Source organism: Ranitomeya variabilis, chromosome 4, assembly GCF_051348905.1.
Source record: "Ranitomeya variabilis isolate aRanVar5 chromosome 4, aRanVar5.hap1, whole genome shotgun sequence".
Classification (NCBI taxonomy): domain Eukaryota; kingdom Metazoa; phylum Chordata; class Amphibia; order Anura; family Dendrobatidae; genus Ranitomeya; species Ranitomeya variabilis.
The window spans coordinates 152,248,604-152,270,068 of NC_135235.1; the positions used below are offsets into that span (position 1 = coordinate 152,248,604).

The 21,465-nt window shown below is 40.3% G+C and overlaps 1 protein-coding gene across 1 annotated transcript; it reads left to right on the top strand.

The window, feature by feature from the left end:
* The first annotated feature begins 1,199 nt into the window (after positions 1 to 1,199).
* LOC143770078 (uncharacterized) lies at positions 1,200 to 15,641 on the top strand. The gene is made up of 12 exons (XM_077259328.1): positions 1,200 to 1,377; positions 2,701 to 2,745; positions 4,001 to 4,045; positions 5,638 to 5,682; positions 6,090 to 6,134; positions 7,345 to 7,389; positions 7,785 to 7,829; positions 10,344 to 10,388; positions 11,609 to 11,653; positions 12,615 to 12,659; positions 15,229 to 15,273; positions 15,403 to 15,641. Exons 1-12 carry the CDS (start codon positions 1,293 to 1,295, stop codon positions 15,507 to 15,509), a joined length of 642 nt encoding a protein of 213 aa, XP_077115443.1. The 5' UTR covers positions 1,200 to 1,292; the 3' UTR covers positions 15,510 to 15,641.
* The last annotated feature ends 5,824 nt before the right edge of the window (positions 15,642 to 21,465 follow it).

The following is a 21,465-nucleotide window of genomic DNA, read 5'->3' on the forward strand; positions in this document are numbered from 1 at the left end:
GTAATTTTAAACAATGTATGTGACACTTTCCCTCAAAGAAAAATAAATAAAATAAAAAAATAAATAAAAATATACCTAAAAAGAGCATTTTATATTTTAAGAAATGTTTAATAGGTTAGAGTAGAGTACGACCCTGCCAAAAGAGTCTACCTTGTTGTGGTGGTGGCTTAAAAATCCTTTGGCCAAAGCAAAAGCTGCTGGCTATGCATGTGATATGATGTTCAATGGGAACTGTTAATGTGTGATTAGTGAGGACGTGGTGCAGAAGTTGACTTTTTCCAAGAGTGGGTCGTGGGACTGTGAAACGTTTCAGGGGTAGAGGTGGAGCTGGGGTGGAGACGTGTAGAAGTATGAAGTGGGCATGAAAATATTTACCAGTATGAGGCCCTTAGATTCCTGGTGGCAGCCCTGGATATCTATAACAGATGAGTTCTAGTAAAGTAAATTGAGTTGAGCTGTGATAACATGCACAACTGATGGACAGGTGTGTCACTGCTTGTGGAAGAAAGTAGCCATGTTTTTATAATCCTGTACAAGTTTTTACTGCTTACTTAGTAATCATTGACCTGGAAAGACATTTGCTTCAGTGTAAAAATAACTTGTACCTACTCCCAGTGGAGATGATGTAGATAACATTTATGATTATTCATAAATATTCAGATTGTTATCCTAGCACATGCTAACCTGGTTTATTTTTTCAATTATTAGTACAAGTGTTACTTGAGGGTATAACTGTACAGAGTATGGCTTTAGTTTCTTGTTTTGCCAAGTGCATGTTCTTACACTTTAAAAGAAAAAAGTTGAAAAGATGATAAAACATAACAAGCCCCTAAAAATCCAGAAAAACTTGTATGTCAAAGTAATTACACTTCTTATCATGAATATACAGAGGATTGCATTGTATTGTCGCTCAGCAGACCGCACCTGAATATAAATATATTGATTAGGCGTCTTCTAATGTTCCACCCATTCATAACAATCCATGATTTTCAGGACTCTTTCTAGAATAACAAGAAACTGAATGACAGGTGAATCATGAAATTCTTATTCAGGTACAGGGGATATAAGTAGTAACACCTAGGATTAGGGGTGGTGGGTGTAAATTAAAACAACCCTACTGATGAATAATAAATGTACACATTCTCTAGAGCTTAGAAAGGAATTCCATCCAACGTCATCAATCCACCAAATTCAGGTCACAGTATAAAAGAGCAAGTTATCTTAACAGCAAACATCACTTGGAAGAACATTTATCTTTGATACCTGTTGAAATACCTCATCCATCACAAATCATGTCTGGAGGAGTCAAAGGAAACCCTGGAAAGCTTAATGAACAGAAACCAGCCCAACCAACCTTTATACCAGGACCTTGTGAAGGTAAGCAATGCTTTTTCACAGTATGAAAATGGCACCAGCGCAAACACCTGTGTAAATAGTTTTATCAGTATTTTATATCTACATTTTAACAGTATTTTAGTAATACAGCGTTTATCAATGTTTTAAGGCAAATTAAACCTAGTCACATAAGTTATATTAAGTAAGCTCTAAAAAAAATGTAGCAATTAGGGGTCACCTTAAACTGAACAGTCAGCTTTTTATGATTAGTGTGAACTCAAACATAGCTGGACATTTAAAACATAACTTTTAATTAAGGAGGCTTTCTCAACTTAAACGGTTAAAATGAAAAGTAACTTTGTAATTTACCTCTTATTTAAATCATCTCTGTTTTCAAGATACAACCAACTTTGGTGATCCCCCACTATTCAATGGAATAGAGACCACAGCTGGGTAACGCAGATCCACTCCCTATTCCAATCAATAGAGGGGGGCAATATGTGGTTGATGGATCTGTGCTGTGCAGCTCCGCAACTCAGGACATCTAGCTAACGCCTGCACTTGGAACAAATCATCGGCGGTGGTCCTGGGTGTCATACCCACACTGCTGAGATATTGATGAAATTTTAGAGAATAATAATTAGTGAGTTTATAAACACAAAAATACTATCAGATGGATGGCCATATAGAACTATGCTCACAAATTAAGTATCTACAACAGTTACCAAATATTTGGACCAATGGTACCTGTTAGATTTTCTAAAGAATGGACAAAAATAACAGAGGTTTGTGGATTATACTAACTGGTACACAATGCAGTCAAGGTATAATATCAGAGGCAACACAACATTGTATGTAAAACAAACAAAAATGTCTTACCACTTCTGTTCACATATAGTAGTATAGCGGACCACATCAGTAGGCCAAATAGGTCCATTAGTAGGCTCCAATCCCTGGTATGGCCTAATATAGTGCTAGCATCCACTGTGGATGTGGCCTCAATTAAGCCCTGTCTGTAAATGGCATGTTTCTGTTCCACAAATGTTGGAGGATTCATGAACATAAGGCTTGAGTGTTTTTTAAAAATATGTTAGGGAAATGTTACCTGCCTTATCTTCTTAGCTGTAACTGCGGGGTGGTTAGCAGATAAGAAGCATGCCTCTACAGGTTTTAATTAAAAAACGCTCTTTTTTCATTTAGTTATCTTAGTTTATAAAAGCAATCAGTCAGGCAATCAGAAAAATACATTTCCAAGAATTTATAGTAATAACACTTGTAGAAAACTATAAAGTAGGTTTACAAAAACAAATGATGGAACAAAGCTCTATACTGATTTCTTAATATCATTTTTCTATTATTTTCCAGTGACTAACGTTTTGCCCACACCTGTGCCAACCTGTGTGAAACCAGGTAAAAGTCAACTAAAATAATTAAATAAAATGAACACTGCAAAGGATAACAAAATGTAAAACAACAACTGTAAAAGTATTGCAGTCAAAGAAGCATAAAAGTACCTCAGCTTTGCTTAAAGGCACATACAGCATAGGAAAAGCCCAATGTTGGTATGGTACAACTGGATAAAATCCAGTCCTGGTGAGATTTAGCATTTTTGCTTTTAGGCTGTGGAGAAAACGCTGGACTATGCTTCCCAAAGCATTACAGCACACAAAAGGTTTGTAAATGGGTTATGGCCTGGAGATGGAGAGGATAACAAACACCAACCTTTTCTGTCCAGCAGGGATAAAAAAACCAAACACCTGACACCATAATGGAGAGGGTGGGGGTAGTTTTATTTTGGCAGCAGGACTTTCCATTCTGTGTATATCACTGGTAAAAGCAGCAAGCCCATGATATACTGTATTTTGAAATGGGTATCCTCAGAAATATGTTAACAGTTAGATCAATGTGGATCCGCATTCATTTTAAGTCCTCCTTATTGCACTTTTGTGGCAAGATGAGAATGTGGGGCAGATGTTCCAAATTCAGGCAATAGTTTGGTTATTCAATGGAGATTTAAGTCACTTATAAGTGCAATGATCAGAAAGAACTCACAACACTTGGGTATATTACAGCACCTTCAGCAGTTTAAGACAAAGTGAATCCAATTAACAAGGGCTTTTCCAGCATAATGTATTAAGGGATGGTTAAGAACAGCATACAATTTGTCCATGTGCTGTCTGTTTGTGCCATGGACTGCACACAGGGAGCACCCAGACCAGTGCATATGACTGATTTTCGATGTGGACTGATGGTCTGCATGGAAAAAATTGTAGCATTCACTAATTTACAATTGTTTACATGAATGCAATGGAAGGCAGCAAAGCTACCCATCCACAATGAGAACAACCACACAGATCTGCACAGGAACTCAGTCATACCCTCAATTTGTGATTGTGACTGGCCCGATTTTGAATACGGTCATCTGAACCCAGTCTAACTCTCATTAATTGTACCAGTTGGCTATTATGGCTGGCAAAGGGCCCATGAGTTTTCAGTTTATAAAAGCAATCAGACAACCGCAAAATACATTTCTGAGAGTTTACACTAACGCCTCTGAGTCATTACACACTGATAGCATGGCATAAAATGGGTTATATCAAACAAATTATGGAGCGATGCTTAATATTGATTTCTTAACAGCATCATTTTTCCTATTGTTTTCCAGTGACTGATATTTTGCCCCCACCTGTGCAAACCTCTGTGAAACCAGGTAAAAATCAGATAATATAAAGAAACTGCATATACTGTATACTACCACAAAATGTAAAACAACTGTTATTGTAGTCAAATAAGTACCTATCCTTTGCTTAAATGCACATATATCATAGAAACAGCCCACCATTGACATGTGGGATGCAAGTCCCCCATTCTGGCGATAATTTGGATATTCAGTGGATATATAAATCACTTAAAGACAAAATGAATCCAAGGGCTCTTCCAGCATATTATATTTATGGCTGGTTCAGAACAGCAACAAAATTGGTCCATGTGCTGTCCATGTGCCACAGACCACATACAGAGAGCACCTGGACCCACTGTAGCCAGTGTACCAGTGCATATGGCTGATTTTCTAAGCAGACAGATATTCTGCATGGTAAAAAACATCTCAGCATGCACTAATTTGCATTATTTTAAATGCATGACAAGGAAGTCAGCTCCACCACCCATCCACAAAGGGGACAAGCACACCGACCTGCACGTGAGCCCAGTTACATCCTCAATTTGCAATTGTGACTGGCTCGATTTGGAATACAGTTATCTGAACCCGGTCTTAAGGCCCCGTCACACACAGCGACGCTGCAGCGATACAGACAACGATGCTGATCGCTGCAGCGTCGCTGTTTTGTCGCTGTGTGGTCGCTGGGGAGCTGTCACACAGACAGCTCTCTCCAGCGACCAACGATCAGGGGAACGACTTCGGCATCGTTGAAACTGTCTTCAACGATGCCGAAGTCCCCCTGCAGCACCCAGGTAACCAGGGTAAACATCGGGTTACTAAGCGCAGGGCCGCGCTTAGTAACCCGATGTTTACCCTGGTTACCAAAAAAAACAAACAGTACATACTCGCCTTTCGGTGTCCGTCAGGTCCCTTGCCGTCTGCTTCCCGCTCTCACTGAGTGCCGCCGTACAGTGAGAGCAGAGCGCAGCGGTGACGTCACTTCTGCGCTCTGCTCTCACTGTATGGCGGCACTCAGTCAGAGCGGGAAGCAGATGGCAAGGGACCTGACGGACATCAGATGGTGAGTATGTACTGTTTGTTTGTTTTTTTACATTTACGCTGGTAACCAGGGTAAACATCGGGTTACTAAGCGCGGCCCTGCGCTTAGTAACCCGATGTTTACCCTGGTTACCAGTGAAGACATCGCTGGATCGGTGTCACACACACCGATTCAGCGATGTCAGCGGGACCTCAACGACCAAAAAAAGGTCCAGGCCATTCCGACATGACCAGCGATCTCGCAGCAGGGGCCTGGTCGCTGGTACGTGTCACACATAGCGAGATCGCTACTGAGGTCGCTGTTGCGTCACAAAACTTGTGACTCAGCAGCGATCTCGCTAGCGATCTCGCTATGTGTGACGGGGCCTTAACTCTCATTAATTGTACCAATTGGCTATTATGGCTGGCAAGGGGCCCATGAGTTTCCAGTTTATAAAAGCCATCAGATAACCACAAAAATACATTTCCGAAAGTTTATCCTAATGACTCTGAGTCATTCTACACTGATCGTATGCTATAAAATAGGTTATATTAAACAAATTATGGAGCAAAGTTTAATACTGATTTTTTCTATTGTTTTCCAGTGACTGATATTTTGCCCACACCTGTGCAAACCTCTGTGACACCAGGTAAAAATCAGCTGATATAAAGAAATAAATAAAATTGCTTGCAAAGGAAGCCAGCTCCACCACCCATCCACCATGAAGGCAAGCTCAGAGATCTGCACATGAATCCAGTCATGCCCTCAATTTGCGATTGTCACTAGCTGGACTTTGAATACGGTCATTTGAACCCGGCCTAACTCACATAAAATGTAGTAGTTGGGTATTATGGTTGGCGAAAGTTCCATGAGTTTTCAGTTTATAGAAACAACCACAAAAATACATTTCTGAGAGTTTACACTAATGCCTCTGAGTCATTCTACACTGATAGCATGGTATAACAAAGGTTATATTAATTATTTATTATAATAAATTATGGAACAAAGCTTAATACTGATTTCTTAACACCAAGATTTTTTTCTATTGTTTTCCAGTGACTGATATTTTGCCCACACCTGTGCAAACCTCTGTGAATCCAGGTAAAAATCAGCTGATATAAAGAAATAACATACATACTACAGCAAAATGTAAAACAACTGTTTTTGTATGCAAAAAAGTACCTATCTTTTGATTAAATGCACATATATCATAGAAACAGCACACCATTGGTATGGTACAACTGGATGAGGTCCAGTCTTGGTAGGTTTTAGCTTCTTTGCTACTAGGTAGCGGGAAAAAATGCCGGACTGAGTTCTCCAGAGCATTACTAGTACACAACGGGTTCCTGAATGGGTCCAAAGATCATGCACAGGAGATCGAGGGGGAATCAAACACCAACAGTTTTTGTCCAAAATGGGGAAAAAAATAAGTGATACCATAATGGAGAGGGTGGGGGTGGTTTTATTGTAGTAGTAGGACTTTCCATTCTGCGTATATCACTGGTAAAGGCAGCAAGCCCATGATAAACTGTATTTGGATTGGGGTATCCTTGGAAACAAGTTAACTGTTAGATCAGTGTGGATCCCCATTCTTTTTAAGTCCATCTAGTTGCACTTTTGTGGCCAGATGAGAATATGAAGCAGATGTTCCTCAGTCTGGTGACTTTTATAAGTGCAATGATCAGACAGAACTCCCAACACTTGGGTATATTACAGCACCTTCAGCAGTTTAAGACAAAGTGAATCCAATTGGCAACGGCTCTCCCAGCATATTGTATTAAGGGATGGTTCAGAAGAGTAAGCACTTTGTCCATGTGCTGTCTGTGTGTACCATAGACTGCACACAGGGAGCACCCAGACCAGTGCATATGGCAGATTTTCTATGCGGACTGGTCGTCGGCATGGAAAAAATTGCAGCATTCACTAATTTAGTTTGTTTCACATGCATACAATGGAAGGCAGCTCAGACAGATATGCACCATGAGGATAAGCACACAGATCTGCACATAAACTCAGTCACGTCCTCAATTTGGGGTTCTGAATGGCCCAATTTTGAATACGGTCATCAGAACCTGGCCTAACTCTAGTTAATTGTACCAGTTGGCTATTATGGCTGGCAAAGGGCCCATGAGTTTTCTGTTTATAAAAGCAATCAGACAACCACAAAAATACATTTCTGAGAGTTTACACTAACGCCTCTGAGTCATTCTACACTGATAGCATGGCATACAATGGGCTATATGAAATAACTTTTGGAGTGAAGTTAAAATACTGATTTCTTAACAGCATAATTTTTTCGATTGCTTTCCAGTGACTGATATTTTGCCCCCACCTGTGCAAACCTCTGTTAAACCAGGTAAACATCAGCTAATATAATAAAATAACATATATACTACAACAGAATGCAAAACAACTGTTATTGTAGGCAAATAAAGTACCTATCCTTTGTTTAAATGCACATATATCATAGAAACAGCCCACCATTGGCATGGTACAACTGAATGAGGTTCAGTCCTGGTAGGTTTTGGCTTCTTTGCTATTACATAGCATGAAAAAAGCCAGACTGTGTTCTTCAGAGCATTACTAGTACACAACGGATTCCTGAATGGGTCCAAGGATCTGAGAGTTTACACTAATGTATCTGAGTCATTCTACACTTATAGCATGCTGAAAAGTAGGTTATATCAAACAAATTATGGAGCAAATCCTAATACTAATTTCTTAACACCATCATTTTCTATTGTTTTATAGTGACTGATGTTTTGCCCACACCTGTGCCAACTTGTGTGAAACCAGGTAAATGTCAACCAATATAATGAAATAAAATGAATATTACAATAGTTAACAAAATGTAAAACAATTGTAAAAATAGTGTAGTCAAAAAAGTACCTATCCTTTGCTTAACCCCTTCATGACCTTGGGATTTTCCATTTTTCCGTATTCGTTTTTCGCTCCCCTCCTTCCCAGAGCCATAACTTTTTTCTTTTTCTGTTAATATGGCCATGTAAGGGCTTATTTTTTGCGGAACGAGTTGTACTTTTGAAAGACATCATTGGTTTTACCATGTCGTGTACTAGAAAACAGGAAAAAAATTCCAAGTGCCGTGAAATTGCAAAAAAAGTGCAGTCCCACACTTGTTTTTTGTTTGGCTTTTTTTGCTATGTTCACTAAATGCTAAAACTGACCTGCCATTATGATTCTCCAGGTCAGTACGAATTCATGGACACCTAACATGACTAGGTTATTTTTTATCTAAGTGGTGAGAAAAAATTCCAAACTTTGCTAAACAAAAAAAAAAATTGCACCATTTTCCGATACTCGTAGCGTCTCCATTTTTCAAGATCTGGGGTCGGTTAGTGGCTTATTTTTTGCGTGCCGAGCTGGCGTTTTTAATTATACCATTTCGGTGCAGATACGTTCTTTTGATCTCCCGTTATTGCATTTTAATGCAATGTCACGGCGACCAAAGAAAAGTAATTCTGGCGTTTCTAATTTTTTTCTCGCTACGCTGTTTAGCGATCAGGTTTTTTTTTTATTGATAGATCGGGCGATTCTGAAGGCAGTGATGTCAAATATGTGTAGGTTTGATTTTTTTTATTGATTTATTTTGATTGCAGCGAAAGGGGGGTGATTTAAACTTTTATTTTTTTTGTATTTTTTTCACTTTTTTTTAAACTTTTTTTTACTTTTGCCATGCTTCAATAGCCTCCATGGGAAGCTAGAAGCAGGCACAACGCGATCGGCTCTGCTACATAGCAGCGATCATCAGATCTCTGCTGTGCAGCAGAAATGCAGGTGTGCTATGAGCGCCGACCACAGGGGGGCGCTCACAGCTGCTGGCGATCAGTAACCATAGAGGTCTCAAGGACCTCTATGGTTACAATGTAGAAGCATCGCTGACCCCCGATCATGTGACGGGTGTCGGCGATGCGCTCATTTCCGGCCGCCCGGCCGGAAGCGCCGGTTAAGTGCCGCTGTCTGCGTTTGACAGCGGCATTTAACTAGTTAATAGCGGCGGGTGAATCGCGATTTCACCCGCCGCTATTGCGGGCACATGTCAGCTGTTCAAAACAGCTGACATGTCCCGGCTTTGATGCGGGCTCACTGCCGGAGCCCTGCATCAAAGCGGGGTATCTGACCTCGGACGTACTATCCCGTCCGAGGTCAGAAAGGGGTTAAAGGCATAAACATCATAGAAACAGCCCACTAATGGTATGATACAACTGGATAATGTCCAGTCCTGGTAGGTTTTAGCTTCTTTGCTTTTAGGTAGTAAAAAAAAACAAAGCCAGACTCTGTTCTCCAGAACACTGTTAGTACACAACTGGCTCATGAATGGGTCCAAGGATTATGAACATAACATGGAGTGGGAAATAACGCCAAGTTCCTCTGTCCACCAATAGATAAAAAAATAAACATCATAATTGAAAGGGGGCTTTTTTTATTTGTAATGAGAATCCTCTATTCTGCATACATCACTGGAACCAACAGCAATTCCATAATATACTGTAATTTTAAAGGGGTATCCTCTTGAGACGAGTTAACTGTTAGATAAAAGTGGATCCCCACTCCTTTTAATTCCTCCAGTTTGCAGTGTTGTGGGCAGGGTATAATGTGGGAGGCTAGTTCCCCATTCTGGCGACAATTTGGATATTCAGTGGATATAAGTATCAATGGTCTGAAAGAACTCACAACGGTTTGGTATATTACAGCACTTCGAGTAATTAAAGACAAAATGAATCCAAGTGTCATGGTCATATTATATTTAGGGCTGGTTCAGAACAGCAACAAAATTGGTCCATGTGCTGTCCATGTGCCACATATCACATACAGAGAGCACGTGGACCCACTATATCCAGTGCACCAGTGCATATGGCTGATTTTCTAAGTAGACAGATGTTCTGCATGGCAAAGAAAAGATTGCACTAATTTGCATTATTTTAAATGTATGCCATGGAAGGCAGCTCCTCAACCCATCCACAAAGGGGACAAGCACACAGACCTGCACATGAACCCAGTCACGTTCTCAATTTGTGATTGTGACTGGCCCAATTTTGAATAGTTATCTGAACCCGGCCTGACTCTCATTAATTGTACCAATTGGCTATTATGGCTGGCAAAGGACCCATGAGTTTCCAGTTTATAAAAGCCATCATACAAACACAAAAATACAATCCAAAAGTTTATCCTAATGACTAATGTCATTCTACACTGATCGCATGCTATAAAATGGGTTATATCAAATAAACTATGGAGCGAAGCATAATACTGATTTCCTAAAGGCATCAGTTTCTTTCTATTGTTTTACAGTGACTGATATTTTGCCCACACCTGTGCAAACCTCTGTGACACCAGGTAAAAACCAGCTGATATAAAGAAATAACATATATACTACAACAAAATGTAAAACAACTGTAATTGTATGGAAAAAAGGACCTATCCTTTGCTTAAATGCACATATATCATAGAAACAGCCCACCATTGGTACGGTACAACTGGATGAGGTCCAGTCTTGGTAGGTTTTAGCCTCTTTGACGGACTGAGTTCTCCAGAGCATTACTAGTACACAACGGGTTCCTGAATGGGTCAAAAGATCATGGACAGGAGATCAAGTGGGAAACATCAGCCAACTGTATTTGTCCAGCTTGGGAAAAAAAAACAACTGGTACCATAATGGAGAGGGTGGGGGTGGTTGTATTTTGGTAGTAGGACTTTCCATTATGTGTATATCACTTGTAAAACAGCAAGCCCATGATATACTTTATTTTGAAATGGGTATCCTCGGAAGCATGTTAACTGTTAGATCGATGTGGATCCCCATTCCTTTTAAGTCCTCATAGTTGCACTTTTGTGGCCAGATGGGAATGTGGGGCAGATGTTCCTCATTCTGGCAATATTTTGGATATTAAATGGAGATTTAAGTCACATATAAGTGCAATGATCAGAAAGAACTCACAACACTTGGGTATATTACAGCACCTTCAGCAGTTTAAGAAAAAGGGAATCCAAGTGCCAAGGGCTTTTCCAGCATATTCTATTATGGGATGGATCAGAAGAGCATATCAATTGTCCATGTGCTGTCTGTGTGCCATGGACTGCACACAGAGAGCACCCAGAACAGTGCATAAGGCTGATTTTCGATGTGGACTGGTGGTCTGCATGGAAAAAAAATTGCAGCATTCACTAATTTAGTTTGCTTTACATGCTTGCAATGGAAGCCAGCTCCACCACCCATCCACCATGAAGGCAAGCACAGAGATCTGCACATGAATCCAGGCATGTCCTTAATTTGTGATTGTCACTAGCTGGACTTTGAATACGGTCATCTGAACCCGGCCTAACTAACATAAAATGTAGTAGTTGGGTATTATGGTTGGCGAAAGTTCCATGAGTTTTCAGTTTATAGAAACAACCGCAAAAATACATTTCTGAGAGTTTACACTAATGCCTCTGAGTCATTCTACACTGATAGCATGGTATAACAAAGGTTATATTAATTATTTATTATAATAAATTATGGAACAAAGCTTAATACTGATTTCTTAACACCAAGATTTTTTTCTATTGTTTTCCAGTGACTGATGTTTTGCCCCCACCTGTGCCAACCTGTGTGAAACCAGGTAAAAGTCAACCAGTATAATGAAATAAAATAAATACTACAGAGGATAGCAAAATTTAAAACAATTGTAAAAATATTGTAGTAAAAAAAGTACCTATCGTATGCTTAAAGGCATAAACATCATAGAAACAGCCTTCCGTTGGCATGATACAACTGGATGAGGTCCAGTCCTGGTAGGTTTTAGCTTCTTTGCTATTAGGCAGTGGAAAAAACAAAGCCGGACTCTGTTTTTCAAAACATTACTAGTGCACAACTTGCCCATGAATGGGTCTAAGGATCATGATCGGAAGATGGAGTTTATAAGTGTTAATGGTCTGACAGAATTCACAATGCTTTGATATATTACAGCACTTCAAGCAATATAAGACAAAGTGAATCTAAGCGTCAAGGATGCTTCCAGCATATTAAATTAAAGGCTGGTTCAGAACAGCAACAACATTGGTCCATTTGCTGTCCATGTGCCACAGACCACATACAGAGAGCACCTGGACCTACTATAGCCAGTGTACCAGTGCATATGGCTGATTTTTTAAGCAGGCAGATGGTCTGCATGGTAAAACAATCAAAGCATGCACTAATTTGCATTATTTTAAATGCATGCCATGGAAGGCAGCTCCGCCACCCATCCACAAACGGGACAAGCGCACAGATCTGCACATGAACCCAGTTACGTCCTCAATTTGCGATTGTGACAGGCCCGATCTTGACTACAGTTATCTGAACCCGGCCTAACTCTAATTAATTTTACCAGTTGGCTATTATGGCTGGCAAATGGCCCATGAGTTTCCAGTTTATAAAAGCCATCAGACAATCACAAAAATAAATTTCCGAAAGTTTATAACTATTGACGCAGAGTCATTCTACACTGATAGCATGCTATAAAATGGGTTATATTAAACAAATTATGGAGCAAAGCTTAATACTGATTTCTTAAGAGCATCATTTTTTCTATTATTTTACAGTGACTGATGCTTTGCCCACACCTGTGCCAACCTGTGTAAAACCAGGTAACAATCAGCTATTATAATGAAATTACATATATACTGCAAAAAAAGGTAAAAATACAATTATTGTAGACAATAAAAGGACCTATCCTTTGCTTAAAGGCACTTATAGCATAGAAACAGCCAACCATTGGTATGGTCCAACTGGATGAGGTCCAGTCCTGGTAGGATGTTGCTTCTTTGCTATTAGGTAGTGGAAAAAACAAACCGGACTCTATTCTCCAGAGCATTGTTAGTGCACAACGTTTCATGAAAGGGTCCAAGGATCATGAACAGAAGAAGGAGTAGGAAAACAAACACAAAGACATCCTGTCAAGCAATGAAAAAAACAACATCATAATTGAGGGGCGTCTTTATTTTTGCAGTGAGAACTCTCTCTTCTGTGTATAGCACTGGTAAAAACAGCAAGTCCATGATATACTGTATTTTTAAAAGGTTGTCCACTAGATACATAATAACTGATCAATGTTTATCCCCACTCATTTTCACTCCTCCTAATTGCAGTTTTACGGCCAGGGGAGAATGTGGGATAGAAGATCTTCATTCTGGCAATAAGGCCGGGGTCACACTAGCGATGAATGCGGACGAGTGCTATGCGATAAAACATCGCACAGCACTTGGACCAGTATTCATCTATGGGGCAGCTCTCATCATCATTTTTTATCTCGTCCGTTTACAACGTGCGAGTGAAATTGCAGCATGCTACGATTGTCCGACACTCGGGCAAGTCTCGGCTAGCTAGCACCCATATAAGCCTATGGGTGTGAGTGAGACAACACTCATCACTCAGATACCATCCAAGTGATGTGCAATATACACTGTCCCCGGCAATAGAGGAGATGCAGAAATTCATTTTTCTCCCTCCTCCATAGCTGTGCCCTGATTCTTTCTGTGCGAGAGGCTCGGAGCACAGACGCATAACACTCCGCTCCAAATAGCAGCAGAGCAGGAGCCGAGGGTCATTAGCATATCGCTATGGCATATCAGCATATCACAATATGCTAGTCTGACCCCGGCCTAAGGCTGAGCTCACACGTAGCAGAATTGCCGTGGAAATTTCCGCGGCAATTCTGCGCCTCCTGCCGCGGGTATATCGCATGCAGAATTTGCATGCATATACCCGCAGAAAACTAGCGTTTTGCAAGCATAATTAGCTTGCAGAGTGCTAGCATTTTCCAAGCGATCTGTAGCATCGCTTGGAAAACTGTTTGACAGGTTGGTCACACTTGTCAAACATAGTGTTTGACAAGTGTGACCAACTTTTTACTATAGATGCAGCCTATGCAGCATCTATAGTAAAAGATAGAATGTTAAAAATAATAAAAAACAAAAAAAAAAAAAAAGGTTATACTCACCTCAGCGGCTTCCGTTCCTAATGCTGTGTGTTCAGGACCTTCCATTGACGTAGCGGTCACGTGACCATCGCGGTCATGTGACCGCAACGTCATTGCAGGTCCCTCACACACACCTCGGAAGCCTCTGAGAAGGTCGGGCCGCCACAAGGTGAGTATATCGCTATTTTTTATTTTAATTCTTTTTTTTTTACCAGTTATATGGTGCCCAGTCCGTGGAGAAGAGTCTCCTCTCCTCCACCCTGGGTACCAACCGCACTTGATCAGCTTACTTCCCGCATGGTGTGCACAGCCCCGTGCGGGAAGTAAGCAGATCAATGCATTCCTATGTGTGCAGAATCGCCACGATTCCGCAATTTTAATGAACATGCTGCGTTTTTTTCTGGATTGCGATTCCGCTCAGGAAAAAAATGCAACATGTGCACAAAAAATGCGGAATGCATTCTGTTACATAGGATGCTTAATGGTAGCCTTTTTTTCGCAGTTTTATAGCGTTTTTATAGCGAAAAACCGCGAAGAAAACGCAAAAAATCTGCTACGTGTGCACACAGCCTTACTTGGATATTCAGTAGATATTTAAATCATTTGTAAGTTCCAGTGGTCTGAAAGAACATACAGCACTTTGGAATATTACAGCACCTCAAGCAATTTAAAACAAGGTGAATCCAAGTGACAAGGGCTCTTCCAGCATATTATATTAAGGGCGGGTTCTGAACAGCAAAACATTGGTCAATGTGCTGTCCATACATACAGAGAGCACCTTGACCCACTATAGCCAGTGTACCAGTGCATATGGCTGATTTTCTAAGCGCATTGATGGTCTGCATAGTAAAATATCTCAACATGCACTAGTTTGCATTGCTTTACATGCATGCAATGGAAGGCAGCTCCGCCACCCAACCACAAAGGAGACAAGCACACAGATCTGCACATGAACCTAGTCATGTCCTCAATTTGCGATTGTGACTAGCCCGATTTTGAATTTGGTTATCTGACCCTGGCCTAACTCTCATTAATTGTACCACTTGGCTATTATGGCTGGCAAAGGGCCCATGAGTTACAACCCCAAAAATAAATTTCATACATTTCCAAGAGTTGATACTAATGAAGTTGAGTCATTCTCCACTTATAGAATGCTATAAAATGGGTTATATAAAATAAATGGTGATGAAAAGCTCAATACTGATTTCTTAACACCACGTTTTTCTATTATTTTCCAGTGACTGATGTTTTGCCCACACCTGTGCCAACCTGTGTGAAACCAGGTAAATATCAACTAATATGATGAAATAACATATATACTACAAATGGTAACAAAAGTTAAAACAACTGTAAAAGTATTGTAGGCAATTAAGCTTTCAGTATTTACTTACAGTAATAATTTTTCATTACAGACATACAGCAAGTTACTCCACAGCCGCCTGCTCCCGTGCCTGTAAACCCACAACCTTGTGCACCTGTACCCACTGTTACCCAGGATAAGAAAGGATGCAAAAAGTAAATTGATTGTGTCTGTTGAAAATTTGGATTTCCTCTACAACTATGTTAGCAAACAAGTTGTTTTCTTGATTCATTTAAATTATGTCTCTCTTTATATGAGTTTAATAATATTAAATTAAATCCTTTAATGCAACATTTTTGTGTATTTATAACTAGTGATAAGCGAATTTGTTTGGAAATCAATCACCAAACATAAATTCGACACAGATATGGCACATTCGGATTTGTGATCAGAAACACGAGCAAAATGTTATGAAATTGGAAAAAATCGGTAACATTTGGTAAAAAGTGCAGGAAAATATTTGCATTGCCACAAAAGTATTTTCAGTACTTTAGCAATGATAATGGTAGTGTATCATGAGCTTTTGGCACGTGTTTGATAAGGGGAGGGGGTTTGCAGAGCTCAGAGGTGCGGCATTCTTGTAAACAGTAATTTTTTATTTCCTAACTTTATGTGTGCACATTGCGTCTAGCCAATCAGGGCACAGGAAACATCCACAATGTCCTGACACAACAGCTTGTGTCATTGGCTGCTGAAATCAAATGTCCCTCTCCATATAAAGAGCGGACATCTTGTTTTAACACCATTTTGACACTGTAACAGCGCAGAGAGGCTGCTCCTGATGCTAGCACTGTTAACAGCAAGATTTAAGCTAGTTAGCTAGGCAGTTGTTTATCAGTCAGATAGTTTAGCCTAGGTAGTGTCCTGTGTGGCTGTGAAATCAACCTTCAAGCATTTTTGTTGTTGTCATTACTAAGGGCCACAGACAAAGCCAGCAGGGCACATGTCATACAAGTGTGTTGTGCACTGCTTCTATTGTGCTCCATGGACGAGTATAACGTTCTAAATTTCATTATTTCACAAGCTAAATGTGAAACAGCCTGCTGTATCCCACTTTGTCATTTAGTGCGGTGGTGACATTGTTCTGTGATATGAGCTGTTGTGTATAAAGAAATATCTTTGGGGGCAGTTGCTAGTGTGATTCACAATACCATATCTGACCTTGTTATTTAGAGGCAGTGAAATTCAACAGTGTGCATAGCTCATGCACATTAAAAAATAAATATAATTTTTTTCTGTTGCTAAATGACATGCAGCTCGCCGTATTCCACATTGTCATTTTGTGGCGATGATATAAAGCTGTCTGCAGACCTAATGCACATTAAAAAAAATATAATTTTTCTGTTGCCAAACATGATACAGCCCGCCATTTCCTACATTGTAATTTTATGGTGGTAATAAGAAGCTGTCTGCAGACCTAATGCACATTAAAATAAATTATAATTTTTTCTGGTGCAAATAGAGATGAGCGAATATGTTTGGAAAATGATCACTAAACATAAATTCGGCACTAAAATTGTACTTTCGGATTTGTGATCGGTAACACAAGCATTTTTCTTAAGATCGGAAAAAGTCGGTAACATTCAGTAAAAGATATAGAATAAAAGTTGGCAATTCATGTGCCTCGTTCACTAAAATCACAGCGTGACAGGTTAGAATAGAATATATAGAACATATATATACACATAGAATAGATAGATAGATATATAGATGTCGGCGACACACATATACAGTTATATGAAAAAGTTTGGGCACCCCTATTAATCTTAAGCTTAATGTTTTATAAAAATTGTTTTTTTTTTGCAACAGCTATTTGTTTCATATATCTAATAACTGTTGGACACAGTAATGTTTCTGCCTTGAAATGAGGTTTATTGTACTAACAGAAAATGTGCAATCTGCATTCAAACAAAATTTGACAGGTGCATAAGTATGGGCACCTCACCAGAAAAGTGACATTAATATTTAGTCGATCCTCCTTTTGCAAAAATAACAGCCTCTAGTCGCTTCCTGTAGCTTTTAATGAGTTCCTGGATCCTGGATGAAGGTGTTTTTGACCATTCCTCTTTACAAAACAATTCCAGTTCAGTTAAGTTTCATGGTCGCCGAGCATGGACAGCCCTCTTCAAATGATCCCACAGATGTTCAATGATATTCAGGTCTGGGGACTGGGATGGCCATTCCAGAACAGTGTAATTGTTCCTCTGCATGAATGCCTGAGTAGATTTGGAGCGTTGTTTTGGATCATTGTCTTTCTGAAAGATCCATCCCCTGCGTAACTTCAACTTTGTCACTGATCCATGAACATTATTGTCAAGAATCTGCTGATACTGAGAGGAATCCATGCGTCCCTCAACTTTAACAAGATTCCCGATGCCGGCATTGGCCACACAGCCCCAAAGCATGATGGAACCTCCACCAAATTTTACTGTGGGTAGCAAGTGTTTTTCTTGGAATGCTGTGTTTTTTTGCCGCCATGCATAACGCCTTTTTGTATGACCAAACAACTCAATCTTAGTTTCATCAGTCCACAGGACCTTCTTCCAAAAAGAAATTGGCTTCTCCAAATGTGCTTTTGCATACCTCAGCCGACTCTGTTTGTGGCGTGCTTGCAGAAACGGCTTATTTTGCATCACTCTCCCATACAGCTTCTCCTTGTGCAAAGTGCGTTGTATAGTTGACCGATGCACAGTGACACCATCTGCAGCAAGTTGATGCTGCAGCTCTCTGGAGGTGGTCTGAGGATTGTCCTTGACTGATCTCCCCATTCTTCTTCTCTGCATTTCTGATGTTTTTCTTGGCCTGCCACTTCTGGCATTAACAAGAACTGTACCTGTGTTCTTCCATTTCCTTAATATGTTCCTCACAGTGGAAATTGACAGGTTAAATCTCCGAGACAGCTTTTTGTATCCTTCCCCTGAACAACTATGTTGAATAATCTTTGTTTTCAGATCATTTGACAGTTGTTTTGAGGAGCCCATGATGCCACTCTTCAGAGGAGGTTCAAACAGGAGAACAACTTGCAAGTGGCCACTTTAAGTAGCTTTTCTCATGATTGCATACACCTGGCTATGAAGTTCAAAGCTCAATGAGGTTACAAAACCAAAAAAAGTGCTTTAGTAAGTCAGTAAAAAGTAGGTAGGAGTATTTAAAACAAGAAAATGATAAGAGTGGCCATATTTACGCACTTGTCAAATTTTGTTTGAATGCAGATTGCACGTTTCTGTTAGTACAATAAACCTCATTTCAAGGCAGAAACATTACTGTGTCCAACAGTTATTAGTTATATGAAACTGAAATAGCTGTTGCAAAAAAAAACAATTTTCATAAAACATTAAGCTTAAGATTAATAGGGGTGCCCAAACTTTTTTATATAAATGTATATATATGTATATTTATATTACATACATAGATAGATAGAAAATTCGATAAGTCATGTGCCGCGTAATGTAAAATCACTTCAGCAGCCGACAGGATAGAAGAGATGGATTACATACAGTAAATACACATACAATAGATAGATATACAGATGTCTGTTACAAATACAATTAGTGAAGTGTGTGTGCAGCTTACTGTACATATATTTAAGATAATTTTTCTGAAAAAATGGCATGGGCCATTAAGTTCCCGCTTAATTTTTGTAACTGGCAAAGGCAAAGGCGACGGTCGGGGGATGATGTTTATAATGCAGGAAGGGGGTAATACCCATGGAGCTTTTTAGGCTATTAATATCAGCTCACAACTGTATACTTAGCCTTTACTGGCTATTAAAATGGGGGACCCTAAAAAAATGACGTAGGGTCCCCTATAAATAATAGCCAGCAAAGGCTATTCAGACAGCTGCGGGCTAATATTAATAGCCTAGGAAGGGGCCATGGATACTGCCCCCCCCAGGCTATCAGCCTCCCCAGAAAAGGCACATCTTTAAGATGTGTCAACTCTGGCACTCTGGCACCCTATAGTGGTGGCAAATGGGTTGATAGTTCGGAGGGTTGATGTCACCTTTGTATTGTCAGGTGATATCAAGCCCCGTGGCTAGTAATGGAGTGGCATCAAAAGATACCCCCATTACTAACCCCAGAGTCACATTGTAAGAAAACACAGACACCAAGAAAAAATTCCATTAATTGAAAGAAAGACACAGACTCCTTTAATAGTCTTAATTAAACCATACTTATGACCCCGCCCATTCCCCCAATGCCCTCGTCTTCTGCAAAAGAGGTAAAAAAATAAGAAAATTGATCACCTTTCCGCAGACATGATTTTAATCCATTTGTCCCACGACGGGCCTAGCTCTGCTACATCTAGATGGCAGGCTGTATGGATGCATGATGCGTCCATACAGCCTGTGGTCCAGCTGACCCTGAGCATCGTGTGCTCAGTGTCTGCTGTGAACTGCTATTCCCTGTCTGATGGCACCACGATCGTGAGAAAGTTGAAGTCTGACAGGTCCTGCGAATTCACAGCCAGTGAACTCATTTCACATTTCTGATGTCAGAGTGAGCCTATTCTATTTGTATTTACTGTATGTAATCTATCTCTTCGATCCTATTGGCTCCTGCAATTATTTTACTGTACACGGCAGATGAATTGCCGACTTTTCTTCCCTCCATCTATCTATGTAATATATATATATATATATATATATATATATATATATATATATATATATATTTATACACATATATATGTGTGTGTGTCACTGACATCTATATATCTATGTACTCTCTGTGTACTGTATATATCTATTCTATCTCTTCTATTGTAACCTGTCAGTGTGATTTTACTGTATGCGGCACATGAATTTGCGGCTTTTCAAAGGACACCAGTGTGTAAAAATAGGACAGCACTCGCATGGTCCGAGTACTCTGCGATTTTTTTCTTGCATCCATTGACTTGCATTGGAAAGTCTTGTCCGAGATATGCAGCAAATTGCAGCATGGCGGAGGAATTGCTGTACCATCAGGTCGAGGATGCAAGCTATGCAAGGCACGTGTGTAAGTTTGGCCCTGCGTAGGGTCGCCACCAGGTATGCACCGTTATCACACATGGCCTTTCCTGGCTCCAGGTTGAGTGTAGGCAGCCATTGCTCAAACTCAACATGGATAGCTGTCAACAACTGTTGATCTTTATGACTGTGATCTCCAAGGCATATTAATGTAAACACTGCCTAATTACGGTGAGCCCTGGATGTGCAGTATGGAGGTGGGGGGTTCTCTCTGCAGTATTGGAACTTGTGTTTAATTAAGACAGGGGTTGAAGGTGCAGGTAGAGGCTTTAGATAAAGTGGTGGAGGCAGAAACACTGGAGGAACTGTTACATACAGAGGTTTGTTCTGCAAGCCCTGGGGATTCCAAGATTTGGTGTCTACTGCTTTAGTTCTCCATCCCCTGATGTGTAATAGTTTAGTTCTCCAACCCAAGCTGTTTAGTAGCTTAGTTCTCCAACCCCTGCTGTCTATTAATTTAGTTCTCCATGTTTTGGTATGTATTTCTTTCCTTCTGCAATCATAGCTGTTTAATAGTTTACTCATCCCACCCATGTTGTCCATTACTTTAGTTATCCATGTTCTGGTGTTTATTTGCTTTGTTCTGCAATCATAGTGAGTCGCCCGCCAGGGCAGTGGGGATACTCGGTACCGGGTCCGGTCGCAATTAAAGGGGTGGTCACAGTGACAGGGACCCGGTCCGTGGCTCTGGGCACTCAAGTAAAAGTGGAAAGTCTTTTAAGGGAATTGTAGGAATAAAGTTTGCATTTGTGATGCCACCTGTGGTTCTCGGTCAGAGGGGACGGACGCTGCTTAAAGGGGTCCTCTGGGGTGATGTTACTGCAACATAGATGGTAACACTTCCCATAGGTGAAGTGGGATCCCCAGGGCTCCCAGTGTATTGAGCAAGGATGGTGGGTTGCCGGTAAATAAATGGAGGTCAATGGGTTGCAGTCTTTACCTGGTTTACTGCTGTTGTAGTCAGCCTCAGTCCAGGGTACCGTCAACAGGTGTAGATGGAGTCCAGGCAGCTTGAAGACAGGTGTAAACCCCTTTAACAGGTCAGGTTGGGAGCCTTCCACTTTGCGCTGACTATTAGTCCCTTGCTACCTGTCGTGTCCTAACAAG

Coding starts and splice junctions, on each gene's coding strand:
- LOC143770078 (XM_077259328.1), top strand. CDS start 1,293: ATGTCTGGAGGAGTCAAAGGAAACCCTGGAAAGCTTAATGAACAGAAA. Junction 2,746..4,000: donor GCCAACCTGTGTGAAACCAG/GTAAAAGTCAAC, acceptor ATTGTTTTCCAG/TGACTGATATTTTGCCCCCA. Junction 7,390..7,784: donor GCAAACCTCTGTTAAACCAG/GTAAACATCAGC, acceptor ATTGTTTTATAG/TGACTGATGTTTTGCCCACA.